The following is a 24821-nucleotide window of genomic DNA, read 5'->3' as shown; positions in this document are numbered from 1 at the left end:
GGTCTAGGCCTGAAACGTCAGCTTTCCTGCCCCTCTGATGCTGCTTGGCCTGCTGTGTTCATCCAGCTATACATCTTGTTATATCAGAGGTTACCTTGGATTTGCCAGTGACTGGAGTGTCATTGTCCAGGCGTAACCAGCCATTGATGCCATTCCTGTAGATAGTGGCTATGTGCCAATGGCCAGTCTGTACCCTGCTCTCACTGACCAGGGACGCAGCCCCTGTGCCACAGTTAAACCTGCAAGGAAAGAAAAGAAAGATTTGCATTGATATAGCATATTTCAAAATCCCAATGTACAACCGATCATTAACCCAGAATCCGTGTAAATGTTGGGTATCCATGTAAATCCAGGGGCTATGCAAACTTAGGGGCTATATTAATGTGGGGTGGCATTGTGCAAATGCAGTGGTTTGTCAGTGCAAGAGTTCTTTAAATGCAGATATAGTCCATGTATAGGAGCTATGTAAATGCAGGGGACTGTTAAAAGCAAGGGACTGTGTAATCATGAGTTGCAGATGGAAACCAGGAGCTATGTAAATGTATAAGTTATATAAGTGTGGGGATCTGTGTAAATGCAGAAGTTGTGTCAACACAGTGTATTGTGTAAACTCAGGAGGCTGTGTAAATGCAGGAGGCTGTGTAAATGCAGTGTGATGTATAAATGCAGGGGCTGTGCAAACACAAAGGGCTGTGTAAACTCAGGGAGCTGTGTCAGGACAGGAGGCCATATAAATGCAGAAAGCTGTGTAAATACAGGGGGCCATGTAAATGCAGGGGGCTGTGTAAACGCAGGAGATTGTGTTAACACAGAAGATTGTGTTAACACAGGCGGCTGTGTAAACACAGGCAGCCATGTAAATTTAGGGAACCATGTAAATGCAAGGAACCATGTAAATGCAGGGAGTTGTGTAGATGCAGGGAGCTGTGTAAATACATGGGGTTGTGTAAGCGTAGGAGGCAGTCTAAATGCAGTGGATTGTGTATATGCAGGGCAGCTTTCTCAGTTGCGTTTTCGAAGGAAGAGTCTGACCTGAACTGGAGGCGCCGACGGATGATTGCGAGAGACAGGAAGTCTCCGTGGCCATTCTCTCTCTCTCCGCAGTACAACAGCAAACCATCGTCCACGTCTGCCTACATGAGTGGGACAAGGTAATGAATGATGATCAGGAGACAAGGTAAAGAGAGTACAGACATAAGAATTATGGCCAGACTGTACAGGAGAGATGTTAGGAGGCATTTCTCCGCATAAAGAAGGGTAGAGATTTGGAATTCTCTTCTACCAATGGCAATGGATGCTGGATCAGTTGTTAATTTTAAATCTGGGATAGATAAACTTTCGTGAAGCAATAAGATATTAAGGGATATTGACCAAAGGCAGAGTAAGGCCACAGATCTGTCATAATCCTAATGAATGGTGGAGTAAGCTTGAGGAGTTGAACGGCCTACTCCCTATATGGATAATCAACTACCAAAATTAAATGATTAATCTATCAAATCAGGTTTCACTCAGGGATCTGAATTGCTAGCACAGTATTAAAATCAGCTTGTATCATGACATTAGTTAAAGGGAAGCAAACAGAAAGTATCAATAAACTGTGAATTCTCAGATTGTCAGGCTGGGAATTGTGGGCTACCACAGAGATCAGTGCTTGAGCCCTAGGTGTTCACAGTCTATATCAACATTTTAGATATGGGAACTAAATGTAATATTTCAAAGTTTACAGAATAGTAATGCCTCTTTATAGACACACTTGTGGATCCATTGATTTTTTTTGCAGATCCTTTCTGCACAGTTAGACTCACCTTAAACTCAATGGTTATCTGAAATTTCTGGTAGGAATTCCTGAGAGGCTCAAAGGTGAGGTAGGAGTAACCATAAAACTTTGGGTACTGAACAGCGATATCTGAGAGGGGTGAAATGTGTGAAAATGTGTCAGTTACATCAACAACAGTGCATACAGCTCAGCCAATGGGGCTCAGAAGCTTTTACTCACTTCACTTCATTTCTTGTTGTTACTATTTAGGTGAGGCAGCAACTTGTCATAACCCTTGGACATCAGAAAAAGTGACTGGCTGGGCCAGCATTATTGCCCGTCCCGAGTTGCCCCTTGAGAAGGTGGTGGTGAGTTGCCTTCTTGAACCACTTCAGTCAATAATGGCCTTTGGGAGGGAGTTTCATGATTTTAACCCAGTGACACTGAAGGAACAGCGATATATTTCCAAATGAGGATGGTGAGTGGCTTAGAGGGGAAATTGCAAGGGATGGTGTTCCTATGTATTTGCCGTTCTTGACCTTCTAGGTGGAAATTGTTGTGGGTTTGGAGGGTGCAGTCTAAGGATGTTTGGTGAATTTCTGTGATGCATCTTGTAGATAGTACACACTGCTGCTACTGAGCGTCGGTGGTGGAGTGAGTGGATGTTCGTGGATATGGTTCCTATCAAAGAGGCTGCTTTGTCCTTGATGGTGTCAAGCTTTTTGAGCATGAAATGAAGAGATGACTATATAGGTGAGGAGTTCCAGAGAGACGTGTTGCTGGAATTTTTCACCATTGATACCCAAGGACACATTCTCTGCAATCAAAGGAATAAGTGGAAGACCATTGCACCTTTCTTGAATTTCCTTAGAGCCTGGGGAGTGTATAATTCCCCATTGTTTTCTGCTTAGCAATGCTTCAATCTGTCTAGGTTGACTTGACAACCAATCAGCAGTCTTCTCCTGCTGTGTACATTGTTGCAATTGTTTGAGATTTGGCATTCTTGTGTCCTGATGTACAGAAAATGAAAAGCTTTGGCAATTTGTCTCTCTTTTCTGCGAGATTCATGTTCTGATCAAAAACCAGGTTCACAGTTAGTATCCAATGAGTTATAATAGGAGACACTATGACAGGTCTTGTGGGAAGATGAAGAAACCAGGAGAAAGAGGGATGCAGGAGTATCTGGATCTTTCCAACACAGACCAAGGTAAAACTCCACGATGAGAATCTGAGTGCAGTATTGAGGGAGTGTTTTACAAATGGAAAGGCATTCTTTCCAATCAGACACTGGTACCATCTGTGCTCTCAAGTGGAATTAAAAGATCACTCTGAGGAAGAGCAGAGCAGATCTCCCCAGATTCCTGGCAAATTTTCACCCCTCAACCAATGTCACTCAGGAAAAAGAGATTGTGTGCTCATTGCCTCATTCCTATTTATGGGATCTTCCTGTGCACTAAATAGCAATGATGACCAATGCCAAAAGTACTTAATTGCATGTAAAGTGTCATGAAATGTACTGAGTTCATGGAACGTGCTCTCTCAATGCAGCATGGGGAGAGTTTATTGTTGGGGACGGGCAGGGGTGTGGAGTTCAGTTCACTGGCTGGAAAACTGGTGGGAAACAAAGAAACCTGATGCTACTACAAAGAAAATAGGCACTGAGTTGGACAGCTCAATCAAATCTCCATTATGGCAGGAAGCCCACACCCAAAAAAACTGCTGGCCAATCAAGGACTGGAGCTCTCCAGTACCAGCAGCGCCATCAGGAGCGGTGGCCATGCTGATATTAGAATGAGCAGAAATGAGTGTTGGCTCAATGAGGAGTTGTAGTTGTAGGGAGCGGGTCACTGGCAAGATAGAGGAGGTAGATTTCAGAGTAAAGCCCCTGCTGGTTGAACAGCATAAGGCCCACACATGGCCTTGAGGTGGCTACAATAAGAACCCCAATTGGCCTCCAGAAGGCGGCTACCACAATCCTCTGTGCTCAGATATTGATTGTAAGGAAGGCTGCAAGGGAACTTGCTTATTGCCCTTCACTATCCCACCAAATCATGCAATCCTTCCTCCCAATCATACTACCCTCCTCCTAAACACACTCAGTCACAGGAGGGAGGTGACAGCCTGGTGGTACTATCGCTGGACTGTTAATCCAGTGACCCAGGTAATGGTCTGGGGACCGAGGTTTGAATCCTACCATGGCAGATGGTGAAATTCGAATTCAATAAAAATCTGGAATTAAGAGTCTAATGATGACTAAGAACTGAGTGTTGGAAAAACCCATCTGGTTCACGAATGTTCTTTAGGGAAGGAAACTGCTATCCTTGCCTGGTTTGAACTACATGTGACTCCAGACACACAGCAATTTTACTGCTCTTTGGGCAATTAGGAATGCACAATAAATGGTGGCCCAGCTGGCATTGCCCATATTCTGTGAATGAATAAAAAAAAAACACTACCCTCCCTTCCAATCACACTATCTTGACTTCCAAACACACCTCCAAACAGGGGAAAACCATTAGTGCTGGCTGTCTTTCAGAACTCAATCTGTTGCCCACTATCTGAATTCATCAGCAGGTGGTGCCAGTGATCAAAAAAATAAAACTAGGCATCAGAAAACTTAAAATCGATGCACTCATGAAAAATTCTGTACAGGGTTAGAGACAGAGCAAAGCTCCCTCTACACTGTCCCCATCAAACACTCCCAGAATAAAGACAGTACAGGGTTTGTTTATACTTTCCCCATCAAACACTTCCAAGTTAGAGACAGCATAGGGTTAGAGACAGAGCAAAGCTCCCTCTACACTGTCCCTATCAAATACTCCCAGGACAGGGACAGCTCAGGGTTAGAGACAGAGTAAAGGTCCCTCTATACTGTCCCCATCAATTACGCCAAGGATATATAAAGCACGGACTTAGATACAGGGTAAAGTTCCTTCTGCACTGCTCCATCAAGTGATCCCAAGTCTTTTGATAGAAGGAAGGCATATTCTTATCTAGCATCTTTTAAACCAATGTTTTTCTTTGAATTATTGTCTTGGAATCATTTTCCTCCAGACAGCCAGCAGATGAGGCCTCAGGTTAATGCCTCATCTGAAAGACAGCACCCTTGACAATGCAGGGTTGTCTCAGGATGGCACGGCTACATCAGCCTGCATTATGTGCAGATGGTTAGTACAGGGGAATGTGAACCTGGCATCATTTGACACAGATAAAAGCAGCCACTGGGGCTGTTCAAGAAGACCAGATAGTGCATTTCCAAATTCCATGCACACACAGAAATTTACACATCATTAGACACTAAGAGATGCTGATCGGTGGAATCATGATCAGGCAGAGTGCAACAGGTGGGGACATGGAGTGGTGTAGTGGTGTACAGTTTCAGGATAAGGGGCCAAATATGTTGGACTGAGGTGAGAAGAAATTTCTTCACATAAAAGGGTTGTGAACTCTTGGAATTCTCACTGTCAGAGGGATGTCGAGGCTCCATCACTGAAAATATTTAAGGCTGGTTAGTCAGATGTGAAATCTCTTGGGGAATTGAGGGGTATAGGGAGCAGGCGGGAAAGTGAAGATGACGTGGAAATCATGGATGCTATTGGTGGCAGTGTGGGTTCGAAGGGCCGATTATTCTATTCCTTTGTTTTCTTGCATTCTTGCAAATGCAAGGATCGTTTGTGGACACATTAATAGACGTGTGTTGACTTTAAAGAATTGCTTGGTCAAAAATGTCTGGTCACCACTGAAACCATTATTCTTCAATGTACAAAGACAAGGCTCTCAATTCATTCAAGTAAGGGTGATGAGTTAAGCGGTTTCCTTTCTAAAAGAATCAAATCATAAAAAGAAAAATGTACTCAAATTAATGATGTAAACATTCCCTGTACTGGAAACATAGAAATATACAACACTTGATAAATGGGATCACCACCAACTACAAGTCCCCCTCAAAACCACTCACCATCCTGACTTGGAAATATATCGCTGTTCCTCCAATGTCACTGGGTCCAAAGCCTGGAATTCCCTCCCCAAGGCCAATGTGGGTTGACCTACAGTACATGGAGGCAGCATTTCAAGAAGGTCACTCAGCATCACCTTCTCAAGGGCAAATAGGGATGGGCAATGAATGCTGGCCAAGCCAGTGACACCATTTTCCCATGAATGAATAAAAAATGTTTACCTTATATTTCATTCAGTTCAATTTCTAGTCAACAGTAGTCCCTAAGGTTATTTCTAATTTTTACAGTATTTGCTCCCAAGATGAAGCATTCTACTCCTGGACATCCCAGATGTCCTCGTTTTTCAAGGACTGCAATTTCCCCTCCACAGTTGTCGGAAGCGCCCTCGACTGCATCTCTTGCGTTTCCCGCACCTCATCCCTCACACCCCCTCCCTGCAATAACAGCAAAGAAAAAAATCCCTTGTCCTCACGTATCACCCCATCAACCTCTGGATTCAAAGCATCATTCTCTGCGACTTCCGCAACCTGCAATCTGACACTACTACCAAGGATATATTTTCCTCCCCACCCTTATCTGCCTTCCAGAGGGACCGCTCTCTCCGTGACTCCCTCGTCCGCTCCACACTCCCCACTAGCCCCACCACCCCTGGCACTTTTCCCTGCAACCACAGGAGGTGCTACACCTGCCCCTACACCTCCCCCCTCACCTCCATCCCAGGCCGCAAGAAAATCTTTCACATTAAACAGATGTTCACCTGCACATCCGCTAATGTGGTATATTGTATCCGCTGTTCCCGATGTGGCCTCCTCTACATCGGGGAAACCAAGCGGAGGCTTGGAGACCACTTTGTGGAGCACCTGCGCTCGGTTCGTGACAAATGACAACACCTCCCAGTCACGATCCACTTCAATTCCCACTCCCACTCCTTGGATGACATTCTATCTTGGGCCTCTTCCAACGCCATAGCAATGCCACCCGAAGGCTGGAGGAACAGCACTCATATTCCGCTTGGGAACCCTGCAGCCCAATGGTCTCAATGTGGACTTTAGAACCTTCAAAATCTCCCCATCCTCGACCTCATCCCAAGACCAGCCCCTCTCGTCCCCACCTCCTTGACCTGTCCGTCTTTTCTCCCAGCTATCTGCTCCTCCCACCTCACTGACCAACCCCCATCTCCACTTTCTACCTACTAGCCTCATCCCCACTTCCTTGACCTGTCTGTCTTCCCTCCCACCTACCCGCCCCTACCTCCTCACTGGCCAACTCCCATCCCAACTCCCTACCTACACTCACTTGTACTGGCTTCATCCCTGCCTCCTTGACCCGTCCGTCTTCTCTCCACCTATCGGCTCCACTATCCACCTTCTGTCATCGCCTCCCCCTCTCTCTATTTATTTCAGAGCCCCCTTCTCCTCCCCCATTTCTGAAGAAGGGTCCAGACCCGAAACATCAGCTTTCCTGCTCCTCTGATGCTGCCTGGTCTGCTGTTTTCATCCAGCTCTACACCTTGTTATTTCAGCCTCCAGCATCGGCAATTCCTACCAGCTCTGATGATGTTACCCAGCAGGGTAATGAAATGTCTACAAACTAATGAACCAGCTTGGCAAGCGAACCAACCACAGTATCACAACCCAAGCTACAAATCTACTCAAGAACCTGAGAGCGGTCTTAACTTGTAACTATCTGATTGACATCTAACAAGAAATAAAGCTGGATATTTAAAAAGATTGCAGACTCGTTCCTTATTTATTTTTAAGAAACCTGTCAACTTGGCATAGTCAGCAGGATCTTAAAAATGAATGTTGGAACACTGAAGGCTCCCAACGCACAGTGGAGATGTAAGGACTCCTTGGTTGTAAAAGTCCTCGGGTGATAGTGAAAGCTCAGACCCACGTCATCTAACGCAATCAGCAAGCTGTCTGTGATTTCCGACTTGAGCCCATATTATTTACAGACATCCAACTTGGCAGAGGAAATAAAACCCCTGGTCCCCCTGGCAGAGGAAATAATATCTCTGGACCCCTGACAATATGATTAGCCTATGATCTGAGACCCACTGACGAGTGGTATACGGCTCAAGGTCCCCAAACCAATGTCTGTAATCAGCAGAGAAAGAATGTGGTCGCTGGCCTTTGGCTCATTGAGTCCCATCTGCTGTAAGTCCACATAAGTATCCAGAAATAACATCAAAGTCTGAATTACTTATAACAGTGAAAGGAAGGCAGGCCCCACCTGATATTTCTGAAGATGAAGTTCTCAAAATGTTAAAGGAATACATAGAACACCATTTGACCTCTCAAAAACTTTGACAGGATCCCATGAGAAATATGGGACCTCCATGGGACAATGATCCCTTGATGATATTAAACGTGTTTGGGGTAAAACCACTTGATTAAAAGACAGAAAACAGATTCGATGGTCTCTATGTGAAATGCAACAAATTAGCAACAAGAAATGACAGAGAAATCTAATCATGATCGCGAAATTAACAAACTAAAGGAACAGTTGAAAGCTGTTTGTGAAGAACTTAAAATGACAAAACAAAAAATGGCTGAGAAGGATAAACCTCCAGTAATGAAAAATCCTTCACTCTATATAGCAACTACGGGACACCCCAAGACCCAGGCAAAGTGCAGGTTCTGGGAAATGGGAACAAACAATATGGTCTCAGTCCTAGTGAGTCTGAAGAAGAGAACCAACCATTTAATTTATGGTCAGTACAAACCAGGAGCCACAAGGCGGAAAAAAACAAAGGACGACAAGGGTGTAGTTAAATATGAATACACACAAAAGGGAGCCCACAAGCCTCCCAGTTCCAAACTGGTGGAAAGATGGGCCAAAGAACTGCCTCACCTGAAACAGGGAGGCATAAAAATGTGGAATGAATTGGAAAAGCTTAAAAATATACACAGTTTTCACCCTATGGATGGAGTACAAGTGTTGTCTATCATGTTAGGAGGTAATGTGAGCTGAAAGCTGGTTAAGAAAGTTAGAGAGGAATTAGATGATGGTGGACAAGACTTTGATTATGGGTGGAAAGCTATTAGGGATGATTGAAAGATTATGGCCCACCTAAGACAGATTGGAGTAAAGTTGCAGCATGTCAGCAGAAATGCAATGAGGAGTTATGAGATTATGCAGAGAGGTTTGTGGTGATCTGGATAGAACATTCCAGCCTGGCAAGGGACACAAATGCAGTAGAAATTGACAGTAGTAGTCTAGCGCCCCTGAAATCTGCTTTTGTCTCAGGATTAAAACCTGAACTAGCAAAAATGTTAAAGGTTACAGTTCCCGATTGCGAGACCAGTCGCAGAATGTATGGTGAAATTGTTGAAGAGGCTAGCCGCTTGGAACAGAATATGGAGTCTAAACTGAGAACCATGTAGGTTGTAGTAACAACACTGGGAGTCTTGGCAGATAGGTGCCAGGTTAGATGTTACAGCTGTGGACGAGAAGGACATTGGGCAAAGACCTATAGGTTTAAGAAGAAGGTTGCAGGTGGTCCTAAGCCTGCTCTGGGACAGAAACATTTGACTTCTGTTTTAAAATATAATAAGATGATTTACCATGGTCTACAGATCTCTCCAGATCTCTGGAATAAGATAGGTGGTAATAGCTAAATGGCAAAATTGAATGAGATGAAGTAATTAGGGATGGAGATTAGTGGCAAAAGAAAAACAAATTAGAATAATGGATTGAAACAGCAATTGAAGTTTAAAACAGTGGAAGTGAGCTGCAGTGAAAGTGTCCAAAAATTGATGACATACAGATACCTTGAAAAAGAGAACTGGGCAATTTTGAGTCCAAAGAACTGGACAATTTTGAGTCCATGTATAATGTTAACAAGCAACGAGTGACTGAACTTGAAACTTGATAAGAATTGTTACAATAGCCCAAGATGGGAAAAGTTGATTGTATTACTTCTTATTGTTGTGAATTCTATTGTGTATTTCTTGTTTATGTAACGAAAATGTTGTATTCAGCAAATGCTGAAACCTAAAAGTTTGATATTTTACTGCCCTTCAACACTCTTGGCAATCTACATATTATTGTTAGTTTGCTTTGTTTGTGTGTTTCTGTTTGGAAAGAATCAAAAGGGGGAGTTGTGGAGCATATTGAAAATTGTGTGATTAAACTACAGCATAACAAAGGTTAAATTGCAAATGCTAATGCAAAAATGGGACTTGCAAGGCCAGTTAAAATTGGTTTGAAGCAAACATGAGCATATGTCACAAAGAGACTGTGGCCTAGACCTTGTGGTTAGGATGTGGTGAACAGATAACTAGTAAATGGACTAAAAAAAGTATAAAAAACACAGAACAAGCTGTTACTGTAGAGAGGTCTTAACTTGTAGCCATCTGATTGACATCTAGTAAGAAATAAAGCCAGGTATTTAAAAAGATCATGGACTCGTTCCATATGTGTTTTTAAGGAATCTAACACAGTACATAGTTCCCAATCCTGAAGAAAGGCCATGAGCTGAAACGTTAACTCTGTTTTTCTCTCCACAGATGCTGCTGAGTTTCTCCAGCACCTTCTGGCTTTGTTTCACATTTCCCGCATCTGCAGTATTTTGCTTTCATTTGCTGTTAGGTGGGATGTTTTTAAAGCAAACCCAGCAAACACATGAGAAGTGAAAGAAAGAAGAGCTTCTGCTGATGGAGCGAGATGAAAAAGGGTGGGAGGGCACTCATTTATGATAAAAACAGAAAATGCACAGCAGCTGTGGAAAATGAAACAGAGTTCTGGATCAATGACTAGAAGAGCTAGATACAGAGGGGGTGTGTGGAAGCTCATTAGGAGCATAAACACCATCACAAGCCTATTGAGAACACCTGTTTTCGTATTATAAATTCTATGCAAATGTTACATAATTGTACACAGCCCAGTCCATCACACAAACCTGCCTTCCATCCATTGACTCCATCTATACTTCCTGCTGCCTAGGGAAAGCAACCAACATAATCAAAGACCCCTCCTACTCTGGTTAAATTCTCTTCCACCCTCTTCCTTCGGGCAGAAGATATAAAAATTTGAATACACATACGAATAGATTGAAGACCAGTTCCTTCCCTGCTGTTATCAAACTTTTGAATGGAGCTCTCAAATGTTAATTTTGATCTCTTTCTCTCTCTCTCTGCACCTTCTCTGTGGCTGTAACACTATATTCTGCACTCTGTTCTGCTACCTTGATGCACTTTTTGTGGTATGATCTGCCTATATAACACACAACACTTTTCATTGTATCTTGATACATGTGACAACAATAAGTCAAATCAATAAATCTGATAAATCTTTCATAAACCTATGTGAATATAATGCAAAATAGCAACATAACATTATGAATATTCAATTCTCTAGATTTATGTAAGCTCCATGCAAACTATGTAAACTGTAAATTCTGTGTAAATGTGCAAATTCTATGCAAACTGAATGCAAATCTCTATACTTGCTATGTAAAATGTGTAAATTATATGTAAATACATGTAGACTGTATGTAAGCTATACATAAATATATGTAAATTACATGTAAATTGTATGCAAACTAAATGTAAACTGTATGTAAATTGTGTAAAACCCATATCGATATGTAAAGTTTATGTAAATTCAATGCAGGTTCTGTGTTTCCTCACCTCTGTTACACCAGTCCCCAGTTTTCCCCAAGTTGCAGTGACACCTGGATCCTCCACTCTCATAGTCGCTCATACAGAAGCTGTCGCCTGGACAGTTGGCATCTTCACATGCTAGGTCCAGGACATGGCCAGCTACCCCCTGTGGGTGGACAGAGGCGCTGGCATCTGGAGCAGTGAGTGTGTGGACGTGAGAGGGTCTCCTTGGTGTAGTGGTGGAATCTGGCCGGAGCCGAGTCTCAACCTGAAATTTCCTGCTTCTTCCCTGCAAGACCGGGGGTGACTGAAGGTGCACAGATAGAGAGAGAAAAGGGCAGGAGGTCAGAGGCTTGGTCTGCAAGGGGGAGACACCAGCCAGCAATATCCAAGTCCCATGAGTGAATTAAAATAAAATCCACTAAAGTATAATAAGATGTCCCAAAGAACTTTGCAAGACATTTGTCACTGCATTACACAATACATACAGATGACCAAACATTTGATCGAAGAGTTCTTGCTATCTCTGATTTGATCAAAGAGATAGGTTTTAGTGGCAACTAAAACAACAATAGACGTTGCTGGAAAATCCCAGCAGGTCTGGCAGCATCTGTGGAGAGAAATTAGAGTTAATGTTTCAGGTTCGGTGACCCTTCTTCAGAACTGAAGCTGCCAGGGAGAGAGACACAGAGATTTAAGAAGGGAATTCCAGACTTTTGGACCCAGGTAATGGATGGCTCAGTGGTTAGTACTGCTGCTTCACACAGCCAGGGACCTGCGTTCGATTCCACCCTCAGGTGACTGTCTGTGTAGAGTTTGGACATTCTCCTGTGTCTGCGTGAGTTTGCTCCAGGCACTGTAGTTTCCTCCTACGGTCCAAAGATGTGCAGGTTAGGTGGATTGGTTGTGTTATGGGGATGGGGTGAAGTTTTGATTAGTAACAGGCAGAATTGATAAGGAGGAACCAGTGAATAAGAGATTAGCATTTAGGAAGATAAAGGGGTTTTTTCTGAGTAGCAGTGGGGTACAACAGCTCTTCACAACATATATGAATGATCTAGATGAGGAAACTATGTGTCATATCTCCAAATCTGCGGATGACACAAAGCTGGATGGAAGGCTGAAACTGTGTGGATGATGCAGAAGTGCTTCAGTGTAATTTAGACGAGCTGAGGGAGTGGGCAAATGCATGGTAGATGAAGTATAAGTGGTTAAATGTGTGGATATCCACTTTGGTAGCAAAAGTAGGAAGGTAGATTATTGTCAGAGTGTTGTTAGATTGGGAAACAGGGAGATGCAATACAGGGCTGTAAAGCAGGGATGTCTTGCTTTAGTTGAACAGGTGAGACCACACCTGGAAAATTGTATACAGTTTTGATTTCCTTATCTGAGGAAGGATGTTCTGGCTATGGAGTGAGTGGAACAAATGTTTACCAGACTGATTCCTGGGATGGCAGGACTGATGTAGGAAAAGAGACTGGATCAGTTAGAACTACATTCACTGGAGTTTAAAAGAATACGGGGGATCTCATAGAGACTTATAACATTCTAACAGGACTAGACAGGGTAAACGCATGAAGGATATTCCCAATGACTAGGAAGTCCAGTACCAGGGGTCATAGTCTAAGCACATTGGGTAGACCATTTAGGAATGAGATGAGGAGAAATTTCTTCACCAAAGAGAGTGGTGAGCCTGTGGAATTCTCTGCCATAGGCAGCAATTGATGCCAAAATATTGAATGTTTTCAAGAAGGAGATGTAATTCTTAGGGCTAAAGGGATCAAAGGGTATGGTGGAAAAGCAGGAATAGGGCACTGAATGGGAGATCAGCCTTGATCAGCCTCCTTGACTTGACCGTCTTCTCTCCACCTACCTGCTCTACTATCCACCTTCTATCACCACCTCCCCCTCTGACCCCTTCCCCTCCCCCATTTTTGAAGAAGGGTGCAGACCCGAAACGTCAGTGTTCCTGCTCCTCTGATGCTGCCTGGCCTGCTGTTTTCATCCAGCTCTACACCTTGTTATCTCAGACTCCAGCATCGGCAGTTCCTACTATCTCTGAGAGAAAGGATGGTTTTATTGGAGACTAGGTTACTAAATGAGAGGCTGTGGAAATGGTTAAGCACATGAATAGCTACAGAAATTTCTTAGTGCTAGAGACAAGGCAGTTGGGATTTTAAAAGTGCAGTTGTAAATAATTTGGAAAACAGCAAGACAGGGGAGGGAGGGAGGGAATGTAAAACAGCATTGGAGATTGAGACAGTGAAAGAGAGTGGGAAAGAGAGTGAGTGTGAGGCAATTGGGGAGAATAGGAGCGAGAGAGAGGGATAGCAAGTGTGAGGACGTAAGAGAGTGTGAGTGAGACGGGAGGAGGAGTGTGTGACTATCAGGGAGAACAGGAGTGTGAGTTAGTGTGGGAGAATGCAGTCTGATTTGGTGGGGTGGATTTGAAGGGTTAAGCAGTGAAGAACAGAAATAGAGAAAGGTTGGCTGAGTTCAATTATCAGTATTTGCATGATTATGTATATGAAACCTTAGTTTCTCCCATTGCCTGTGCGGGACGATGGGGTTGTGGGGAATATTGCACTGTATAACAAAGCAGTAGCTGTTGTCTTGTCTCTGGGAGTCCAGCTATTGTTTTCCTGCAGAGCTGAATTATTTAAATTGGAGGCTCCTTTTCCCTCACATTGGGGTTATAGCCAGGGACTGATTAATCTAAAAAAAAGTTCCAGAAACTGTTTAGTGGATTGTGTTAACAAAGTTACATCCTGCCAGACCTGGCCTTTTCACTTTCCGCATTTCTACTGAAGTCTGCCCCCACACAGAGCCTTGGTTTGCACAGCAAAATGTCATAAGTAATACAACAGATGTTGTTTAGGTCAAAATCGCAGGAAAACACACTGACTGTTTTTGTTTAATGCAATCTGCTACTCACCCCCACCCCCACAGACTTAACCTCCTCCCTGCCCAGTTCCAGATTGTTCCTTCTGAGGCACTGATCCTCACTAAGATATACCATTCTGTGGGAAATAGAGTGGACAGCTGCCAAACGCAACCTCTGAGCAAGTGAATTCAAGAGTGCTGCTCGACTGTGTGGGGCATCACAATCCTTCCTTCAGCTTTTATCAGACAAGGGCCCCTTATTGCAGGGGTGGGATGGTGGTCGGGGAAGGGAAGGGGACCAGCGGAAGAGCTGCTGGGGTTAAGTAACACAGATCACTTGGTTTCTACTTCTCCTCGCTCCCACACTGATCCTTCAGCCATCTTCTCGCCCCCATACCACACTGACGGAAGCTGGGCTAACTCCTAGCAAGGGGGTGAAATCTAGCAGGGTAGGGGGATGGGGGTTAGATTTTGACATCCAGTTACCTCCCAATGGATTTCAGTTCCAGTCTGGTTGGAGAACAGGATCCTATATTTTCCCAAGTGTAATGATGATGAGAATAAGGAAGTGAACTTTCCATGACCCTTACCAGCACTCCATTAATTACATTCATGCAAGAGGACAAAGAATGGGCCATTTAGATGGGACATTGGAGGATTGTCAGCACCTTCAGGAGAGGAAGGATCTGGAAGTTGGAGATACAATACAATAAAATACAAACCACCCAGTGCCATTGTATTCAGTTCCCAGCTTGTTGCTGATATCCAACGGATCAACGATGATGGGGTTAGGCCTGGAAGTGAACATTTCCATCTCTCACACCAGCCACTCAGAGCTCAGAGTGAGCTAAAGCCAAGCCAGGGTGTTTTGCAAATATCATCAAGATGGTGGTGGAGTAGGGCCAGGGCTTGTTTGCTCCAACTGCTTTTCTTTTCTTTCCTTTCCACTTTCTTTTTACTTATCTCTTCTCCTGAGCTTGAACAGCATTGAAGGCGGTGAGGAATCCCAGTACAGACCCAAGTAGGCCCAGTGCCAACCTTGTAGTGGCAATGAGTGACCCCAGAGTGGACTCAAGTGACCCCCCCCGAACACTTTTCAGGGCAGGTATGGGAGCTGACATTGAAATCGGCAGCTGCTACATCGACAGAGGAGATATCGGCGAGGTAGGCCCCGCAACGAAAACTGGCACCTGAGGATTGGCGACTTCATTGGTTGGGTACGGCGCTGGCAGCGGTGAAGTATTGACAGGAGGGCATCACGGTGACATTGACGAGGTGGGCGCAGTGGCGTGAGATGTGACTCTGACGTTGGTGGGTCTGGTGCAGGCGATGGCAAAGTGGTGAAGGAGGGGTGACATAATTGATAATGAGCTGGCTCAGAACTGATGGACTCTGTTTAAACTATATTGTTCTATTTTCTCAAAATATTAAAAATGGTGCCAAGAAAAGACTTTTCACTATATTTTACTGTTTTACTCAATGTAAAACACATATAAGAATAAAATCATTCAGACGTTCCTTCAAATGGATGTTTTTTGTTTTCATTCATTCACAAAATATCAGCACTGCTGGCTATGCCAGCCGTTATTGCCTTCCCAAGTTGCCCTTGAAAAGGTGATAATTAGCTGCCTTTTTGAACTGCTGCAGTTCGTGTGATGTAGGTAGACCCACAATGCCCTTAGGGAGAGAATTCCAGGATTTTGACCCAGTGACAATGAAGGAACAGCAATATATTTCCAAGTCAGGATGGCCAGTGATGCAGAGGGGAACTCTCAGCTGATGGTTGTCCCAAGTATCTGCTATCCTTGATAGCAGGAACTGCAGATGTGGAGAAACTGAGATAACAAGGTGCAGAGCTGGGTGAACACAGCAGGCCAAGCAGCATCAGAGGAGCAGGAAGGCTGACGTTTCGGGCCTGCAGTGCATCTTGTAGACAGTACACACTGCTGCTTCTAAGCATCAGTGATGGAGGGAGTGGATGTTTGTGGATAAGGTGCCAATCAAGTGGGCTGCTTTTCCCTGGATGGTGTCAAGCTTCTTGAACATTATTGGAGCTGCCTTCATCCAAGCAAATGTGGATTATTCCATCACATTCCTGACTTATGCCTTGTAGATGATGGTGGGAAGTCTGGAAGTGCATCCCAGGGTACTAAAAGAGGTGATGGGGGAAATAGCAAATGTACTAGTAATTATTTACCAAAATTCACTGGACTCTGGGGTGGTACCTGCAGATTGGAAAACAGCCAATGTAACGTCACTGTTTAAAAGAGGAATTAGACAAAAAGCAGGTAACTATAGGCCAGTTAGCTTAACTTCGGTATTGGGGAAAATGATTGAATCTATCATTAAGGAAGAAATAGCAAGACATCTGGATATAAATTGTCCCATTGGGAACACCCAGCATGGGTTCATGAAGGGTAGGTCATGTTTAACTAATTTGGTGGAATTCTTTGAGGACATTACTTGCATGGTGGACAATGGGGAACCTGTGGATATGGTGTATCTGGATTTCTAGAAGGCATTTGACAAGGTGCCACACCAAAGGCTGCTACATAAGATAAAGCTGTACGGTATTACTGGTAATGTATTGGCATGGATAGAGGATTGGTTGACCAGTAGAAAGCAAACAGTAGGGGTAAATGGGTGTTTTTCTGGTTGGCGGTCAGTGGCTAGTGGTGTGCCTCAGGGATCAGTGTTGGGACCGCAATTATTTACAATTTATATAGATGATTTGGAGTTGGGGACTAAGTGTGGTATGTCAAAATTTACAGATGACACTAAGGTGAGTGGTAGAGCAAAGTGTGCAGAAGACACTGAAAGTCTGCAGAGGGATATAGATAGTCTAAGTGAGTGGGCAAAGGTCTGGCAGATGGAGTACAATATTGATAAGTGTGAGGTCATCCATTTTGGTAGGAATAACAGCAAAATGGACTATCTTTTAAATGGTAAAAAATTGCAGCATGCTGCTGTGCAGAGGGACTTGGGTGTCCTTGTGCATAAATCGCTAAAAGTAGGATTGCAGGTGCAGCAGGTAATTAAAAAGGCAAATGGAATTTTGTCTGTCATTGCTCGAGGGATGGAGTTTAAAAACAGGGAGGCTATGCTGCAGCTGTATAGGGTCCTGGTGAGGCCACACCTGGAGTACTGTGTGCAGTTTTGGTCTCCTTACTTGAGAAGAGATATACTAGCACTGGAGGGGGTGCAGAGGAGATTCACTCAGTTGATTCCAGAGTTGAGAGGGTTGGATTATGAGGAGAGACTGAGTAGACTGGGATTATACTCATTGGAATTCAGAAGAATGAGGGGAGATCTTATAGAAACATATAAGATTATGAAGGGAATAGACAAAGTGGAGGCAGGGAGGTTGTTTCCGCTAGCAGGTGAAACTAGGACTAAGAGGGCATCGCCTCAAAATAAAGGGAAGCAGATGTAGGACTGAGGTCAGGAGGAACTTCTTCACCCAAAGGTTTGTGAATCTGTGGAATTCCCTGCCCAGTGAAGCGGTTGAAGCTACCTCGCTGAATGTTTTTAAGGCAAGGCTAGATAAATTTTTGAACAGTAAAGGAATTAAGGGTTATGGTGAGTGGACGGGTAAGTGGAGCTGAGTCTCAAAAAGCTCAGCCATGATCTTATTAAATGGCGGGGCAGGCTCGAGGGGCCAGATGGCCTACTCCTGCTCCTAGTTCTTATGTTCTTATGTTCTAAGTGAGTTACTTGCCACAGTATTCCTAGCCTCTGACCTGCTCTTGTAACCACTGCATTTAAATAGCAAGTCCAGTTCAGTTCCTGGTCTGTGGTAACCTCCAGGATGTTGATCGTGGGGGATTCAGTGATGGTAATGCTGTTGACCATCAAGAGGCAAAGGTTTCACTCTGTCTCATTGGAGATGGTCATTACCTGGCCATTGTATTGTGTGAATGTTACTTTGCCACTTATCAGCTCAAATTTGGATACATTCTAGGTTGGACATGGATTGTTTTGGTATCTGGGGAGTCACGAATGGTGCAGAAAGCACACACACACACACACACAACATTTTCACATGCTTTGTTACCTCCTCAATGTAAATGTCAAAGTCTGAATCATCAACAGTGAATCCAGCAACATCATCAGTGTCCATGGTATAGCGTAGTCCAGAACGGCCACTGCCCACCTCCTCTGCACCTACATTGTGTAAACCAGGAGTGCATCAAATATCATGGGTCAAACTATCACAACCCCACCCTCCACAGGTACCACCCCCACCCAATTCCAAGAAGGGAAACACTTTCCACGTTCACCACCAATGAGCCAAATTTCCAAGCCATGCAACATCTACCTACATGTTAACGTAGCTCAGTTATTGAGTGAGGAGAGTGAAATGAGCTGAAGCAGTCAGTCCTGGAGTTTGTCCTCTGAATGAATGCAATAATCTCAGAAGCTGAGTAAACAGAAATGCCAGGTTGCAAGAAACCCATGAGAGTGACTAATTAAGTCAGAACATTCTCTCAAATAGTGTTATTGTGTTGACTGGGAGGTGGGGTGAGCTCAGTTGGCTGGATGGTTGGTTTGCAATGCAGGATTTACATGGGAACAAGAGGAGCCCATTTGATCCGTTGACTCTGTACTGCCATTAAGTTGAGTTATGATTGAGCTATATCTCAGTTCCACTTAGACAATAAGATATAGGAGCAGAAGTAAGCCATTCAGCCCATTAAGTCTGCACCAACATTCAATGAAATCATATTTGATCTGATTATCCTCAACGCCACTTTCTTGCCTTTTCCCCACAATCTTGCTTCTCTACTGATTAAAAATCTGTCTCAGCCTTGAATATACTTAATAACCCAGCTTCGACAGCCCTCTGGCATAAAGAATTTCACAGATTCACTACTCCAAGAGAAGAAATTCCTCCTTATACCTGTCTTAAACGAGCTCATTCTGAAATTGTGCCCTCTGGTTCTAGACTCTTTTCCTAGACTCTTTGTGCTGTAACCATTCATACCCTGACCCAATGAAAATCTCAATTTTCAATCTCAAATTAATTTCTCAGCATCCATAGCAGTAACTGGGAGCAAAAAATTTCAGATTCCCACTGAGAGGTTGTTTCCTGGGTTTTCTCTTGTCTGCTGTGTCTTCATTGTCACAATCTTGTCTTGGAGACTGGATAGTCAGGATCTGGTTCCAGGCAGTGTCCTGGCTGATATTTATCTCTGAATCAACATTTAAAAATAACAGATTCATGCTTTGCTATTTATGGGAGCTTGCTATGTGCAAATTGGCTGCCACTTTTCCTACAATACAATGATGGTTACAGACTTTGAAAGCACTTCATTGGCTACAAGGCATTTTACAATGTGTGATGGATGTAAAGATGTTATGTAAATATAAGTTTTAATTACACTTACTCCTGAGCATTGCACTTCACTTCCATCCCACCATAAACTAATTCACACCCATTCACACATCTCCTGTGCTCACTGAATTTGATCTACACTGGCTCAAGGCCAAACAAGTTTTAAAATGTTAATTTTTATATTTAAATACCTCCAAGTCACCACCCATCCCTATCTCGGTCATCTCCTCCAGCCCCATAGCCCTCCGAGCCCTCTGTGCGCCTCTCATTCCAGATTTTGGCACATTCCTCAATGTTAAGTGTTTGATCATTATACTTTCAGCTGCCTTGACACTAAGCTCTGGAATTCCCTACTTCCCCATTTCTTTGGTAAATGACTCTAAGACTGTAACAAAAAGAAAGTTGCTGGAAAAGCCCAGCAGGTCTGGCAGCATCACTGAAGGAAAAAACAGAGTTAATGTTTCAGGTCCGGTGACCCTTCCTCAGAACAGTTCTGAGGAAGGGTCACCAGACCGGAAACATTAACTCTGTTTTTTCATTCACAGATGCTGCCAGACCTGCTGAGCTTTTCCAGCAACTTTGTTTTTGTTCCTGATTTACAGCATCCGCAGTTCTTTTGGTTTTTATTTAGACCCTAAGACTCTATCTTGCTTCCATCCACAGCTGATTCTTAAACTCTATCTCTTTGACCAGACTTTTGGACTTCCACTCTAAAGTCTCCCATTCTGGCTCAACACCAAATGTTGTCTTATATTCACTCCCGCAAATCACCTTGGGACATTTTGTTATGTTAAGGGTGCTATATGAAGCAAGTTGTTGTTGTTTCAAATTTATGGTTATATCCTGCCGTTCTAGACTGTACCACAAATCATCCAAAATGCTTTTTGCATTTTTTTATCATCCTAAACACCTCGGTTAGATCAACTTATGACCGCCCAAACTTGAGGAGAAGCTGATCTAGTCTACGCAATGTGTCCTCATAATTTAGCCATAATTAAACACTGCTGTCATTCCATTTAATCATCAATATCCTGTCTCTTTAGAAAACACTGGTGCTCCCTGTTGATAACCAGAAACACGGAAGATGGATCTCACAGGCAGAACAGGGATCAGTAAAGAAAGAAGTAGGCAAGTTATTATATAGTGGCAGAAACCTTGAGCAGCATCAAGAAGTGAGGAACAATGATTGGGTATGCACGGGAGAAGCTGAAGAGAGGCTGGATAAGGTTGGGTTGTTTTCTTTGGAGCAGAGAAGATTGAGGGGGTTCTGATAGAGGTATATAAGAGAAACATGGACAATGTGGATAGAAAATAGCTATTCCCTTTAGTTAAGGGGTCAATAATAAGTGATCTTAATTTTAAGGAGAAAGGCAGGAGGTCTAGAGGGGATTTGAATAATTTTTCTTTCACTCAGAGGGTGGTGGGGGTCTGGAATGCACTGCCTGAGAGGGTAGTTGAGGCAGGAAACCTCACAACCTTTAAAAAAGATCTTGGATGAGCACTTGAAATGTCATAACATTCAGGGCCAATTGTTGGAAAATGGGATGAGTGTAAATAGGTCAGTGCAGACTAGATGGGCTGAAGGGGCTCTTCTGTGCTGTATGACTCAATAAGATGCAGATTCTATGACAGACATGCACAGTTATGAAGGAAAGACCAAATCAAGAACCAGTACATCAGGGGCTCAGGGGAGGTTGTGGGACCATTGAAGAAAGTAGCAGAGAAGAGTCTTAAATGTTATGCGGTCCCCTACTGGGGCCAGAGATGGGGAAATGTGGTGAGGAGACAGATGGGGATGGGGGAGGAGGAGGAGGAGGATGAAGACGAGGATGAGGAAGAGGACAAAGAGGAGGAGGAGGATGAGGAGGAGACATCCAAAGACCAGATGTAAAGATATGGGGTAGACTAAACTGTAGTGGGATTGAAAGAGAAATGGGTGACTGACAGGAGGAGATAGAGAAGGCTGATAAGCGTGCTTAGGAGCAATCCTCATTCAAAATCAGAAACACAAAGAAGAGAAAGAAGAAGCTGATTATTCTCAAAGCAACTGGAACAAATGGGCCCCAAACCAATTGATTTCACAGGCTAGAATCTACATGAAAGCATATTTAGCAAAGTTTTAAACAGCCCCCGCATTGTGTTCCAACTGAAATGAACCAAATATCAACAATATGTTTCTGAAGTAGGAAAATGACCCAAGGCATTTCACAGAGTTCTCATTAAAATAGGGACACTAATCAAAGGAGATTTCAGGAGAGGGTGACAAAGGTTTGGTCAAAGATGTAGGTTTTAAGAAGGGATATAAAGGAGGATAGAGAAATGGAAATACTAGAGTTTAGGACTCGGACAGCTGAAGGCATGGCTACCCATGGTGAAGGGAATTAGTAAAAGAATTCCAAAACTAAGAATCAGAAATGCAGCAAATCTTTGGTTTGGTTCACAATGCCATATGATCTGGGTACTCAGCATAACCCTCAACATTACTGACTCATCTTCTCCATTTACAAAGTCCCAACACCTTTCCATATCCCCTCCAAGTCAGGTTCTCACCAACACCCCTCATTCCCTGACTTTCACAAGAACAAGTTGAATGTTCTCTTGACCCCATTGACCAGAATCTTTTCCACGTCCTTCACTGTTAACCTTCTCCACAGCTGGACTGCTGCTTGATTAATAAAATCTACAGCCAGGAACACTTCCTTCTATTGATGTTCCTCACTTGAACTGATGCACCCTGAGGTTTAAACAATATGACTGGATAAATGTTTCCTCAGAATACGCCACCCAATCTTGACTTGCTTATGTTCTTCCACAAGAATTATGTACAATGTTGATCACAGATAAGGCCATTCAGCCCACTGTGCCCATGTTAGACTTTCCCTTGCTACTTTTGCCAATTCACTTAAATGTCCTCTGGTTACTGATGCCAGTGCAAACAGTCTCATTATGTCCTTACGTGGAGAGGAACAATGTTTGCAGCTATTCTGTGAAGGAGGTGATATTGATCCCTGGTAGCAGTTAATCAAAAGCCTTTTCCTGAAAGTCAACAAAGAAGAAAGTCTGACACACAAACAAAAATATTGATTCTGATCCTGTCCAGACAAATTTCACCTCCTCCATGTCTCTCTAGTGGAGTAGTCGGTTAATGGTTATGGTAATGAGGTAATGATGTCGATCACAAAGAATGCTCAAAGTGGAACCAAACCACAAACCACTCTCAGTGATGGGGCAGGGTGTCTAGATTTATATTGAATACAGGGAGCATTCCTTGAGAATTGAAGAAACACTGATGTCATCCCAGAATGTTTGCCTGTCAGGAACCAGATTGAAGGAATTAGGAGCTTGTTCGTCGTTGATGTTTGCTGATGGATAAGTAGAGGAGCCTGACTTGAGACAGAAATTGAGCAGTGATTAAAAATTCAAGTCAGCAAGGGTCTAGGAGAGACTGGTTTGACTTTGACTATAAGAAAACGAATCCTGCTGCCCCCCAAACTGTGCTCATTTACAAACACCAGCTCATGGTTCAGCTCAATGATAGAATTTTTAACTTTGTTTACAAATACCCCATGGCATTTCTCCTTCCTACCTCTGCAGTCTCCTCCAACTCACAACTCTCTGCATAACCCTTATTTGAATCAGTTCAATATTGGCAGGTGTACCTGCAGTTGCCTAGACCGTGAGCTCTGGGAATCTCCCTAAACATCTCTGTCCATCTACCACACTCTGCTCTTTCCATTAGAGCCTTCCTTTTTGACTATGTCTTCCAACTGCATCCATCTAGGACTCAGCGTCTTTTGCATAATGGTTATGTCAAAGAGAAAAAAAAGCATTTACAGGGGCCGGGGAAAAGAACTGTGGGAGAATGGGACTTACAGAGAGTTGCATTTGGACAGAGCTGTAATATGAGCAGGATTGACTGAATGGTCTCCTTCTCTGCTGTAACTATCCCATGATTCCATAAAAGTGCTCTATAAATGCACATTCTTGTGAGAAGGCCTGAATCGAAGGAGCTATCTGATTGTGAAAATCCTTGTCATGAGGGTTGTAGTAAATTGGACAATAATTGGAAGAGAAAAAAATAAACTATCTTCAGCTGACAGAAAACAGAAGATTGAGGTCAGTGGTGTTAACATGATCACTAAGTGTTAAATTAGTGGTTAACTTGGTGGCTGCGATTGGTAATGTGCGCAGTGCATGTTATTTCAGTCACACTGTTCAGAACCATCTCTTCAATTGGGAATTGGGCTGATTTCACTTACCCTGGAACAAGGAGCCTGAGGCCAATTATACAATTTACCTGAATTGTAAACCCAACGTTCGCTGACCTCCCGATGCTGAGGTCATTTAGGACAAAGACCCACCTTTGCTCAATATAAATAGAGAATTCATATGGTGGAGCAGATTTAATGGGCTGAATGGCCTACATCTGCTCCCATGACTTATGGTTTTTAGCAATCCCAGGACATTCTAAAGGCACTTTCCATCCAACTTCTGATATTATTGAGTGAGATTTTCAATAGGCAATAGGAATCCTGGTCGAGTCAAGAAACACTGCACTTCATTTATCTTTTGCTGGAGAAAGCATTGTCCTCTGCCTTCCGGGCCCCAGGAGATTCTCGTACGACTTCTGGCAGGTCAGGATGACCTTGAGTGCACAGCACACACTCCCTATTGTGAAGACCACAGGAAATCTGCATTTCCTGCAGCACGTTAATCTCTGTGTGCTGGTGTAGGGTTCGAAAGACTTAATAACACATACACCTCTTTGGAAAGTTTGTGATGACTGGAAAAACCTTGCGGAAGATTTGGGAACATTCTGAAAAGTAAGCGTAAAATGTTTTTGAGACCTTCCAATGTCCCTGTGAGATGGTCGATTCTTAAGTATATGCGACTTACTATACAGATCCAGCCAGTAAATATTGATGAGGTTAGCCTTAGATTACAGGAGGATATAAATGGGCTGGTCAGATGGGCTGAGCAGTGGCAGGTGGAATTCAATTTGAGTTGAAAAGTGGGCAGGACAAACAAGGCAAGGGAATACATGATCAACAATAGGATCCTGGGAAGCACCGAGGATCAGAGGGACCTTAACGTGCAGATATACTGGTACCTTAAAATATCAGGGCAGGTGGATAAAATGGTTAAAAAGGCATATGGTCGACTTGGGGATAGTAGAACTGCCGATGCTGGAGAATCTGAGACAACAAGGTGTAGAGCTGAATGAACACAGCAGGTCAAGCAGCATCAGAGGAGCAGGACAGCTGACATTTCGGGTCTGGACC

At 43.5% G+C, this 24821-nt stretch overlaps 1 protein-coding gene across 2 annotated transcripts in view; it reads right to left on the bottom strand.

Annotated features, from left to right (window-relative positions):
• LOC109938682 (pikachurin) overlaps positions 1–24821 on the bottom strand; it is a 111668-nt gene that overhangs the window by 42013 nt on the left and 44834 nt on the right. For both annotated transcript variants that reach the window (XM_048595385.1, XM_048595386.1), the window contains 5 exons: positions 18259–18368; positions 11349–11628; positions 1806–1906; positions 1033–1133; positions 95–239 (listed from right to left, as the gene is read on the bottom strand). In XM_048595385.1, coding sequence (XP_048451342.1) covers positions 95–239; positions 1033–1133; positions 1806–1906; positions 11349–11628; positions 18259–18368 — 737 coding nt within the window. The remainder of the gene's footprint in view (positions 1–94; positions 240–1032; positions 1134–1805; positions 1907–11348; positions 11629–18258; positions 18369–24821) is intronic.

Source organism: Rhincodon typus, chromosome 3 (assembly GCF_021869965.1).
Source record: "Rhincodon typus isolate 14 chromosome 3, sRhiTyp1.1, whole genome shotgun sequence".
NCBI lineage: Eukaryota > Metazoa > Chordata > Chondrichthyes > Orectolobiformes > Rhincodontidae > Rhincodon > Rhincodon typus.
Note: the sequence above shows the minus strand (reverse complement) of the source record. Positions and strands in the feature narration are given on the sequence as shown.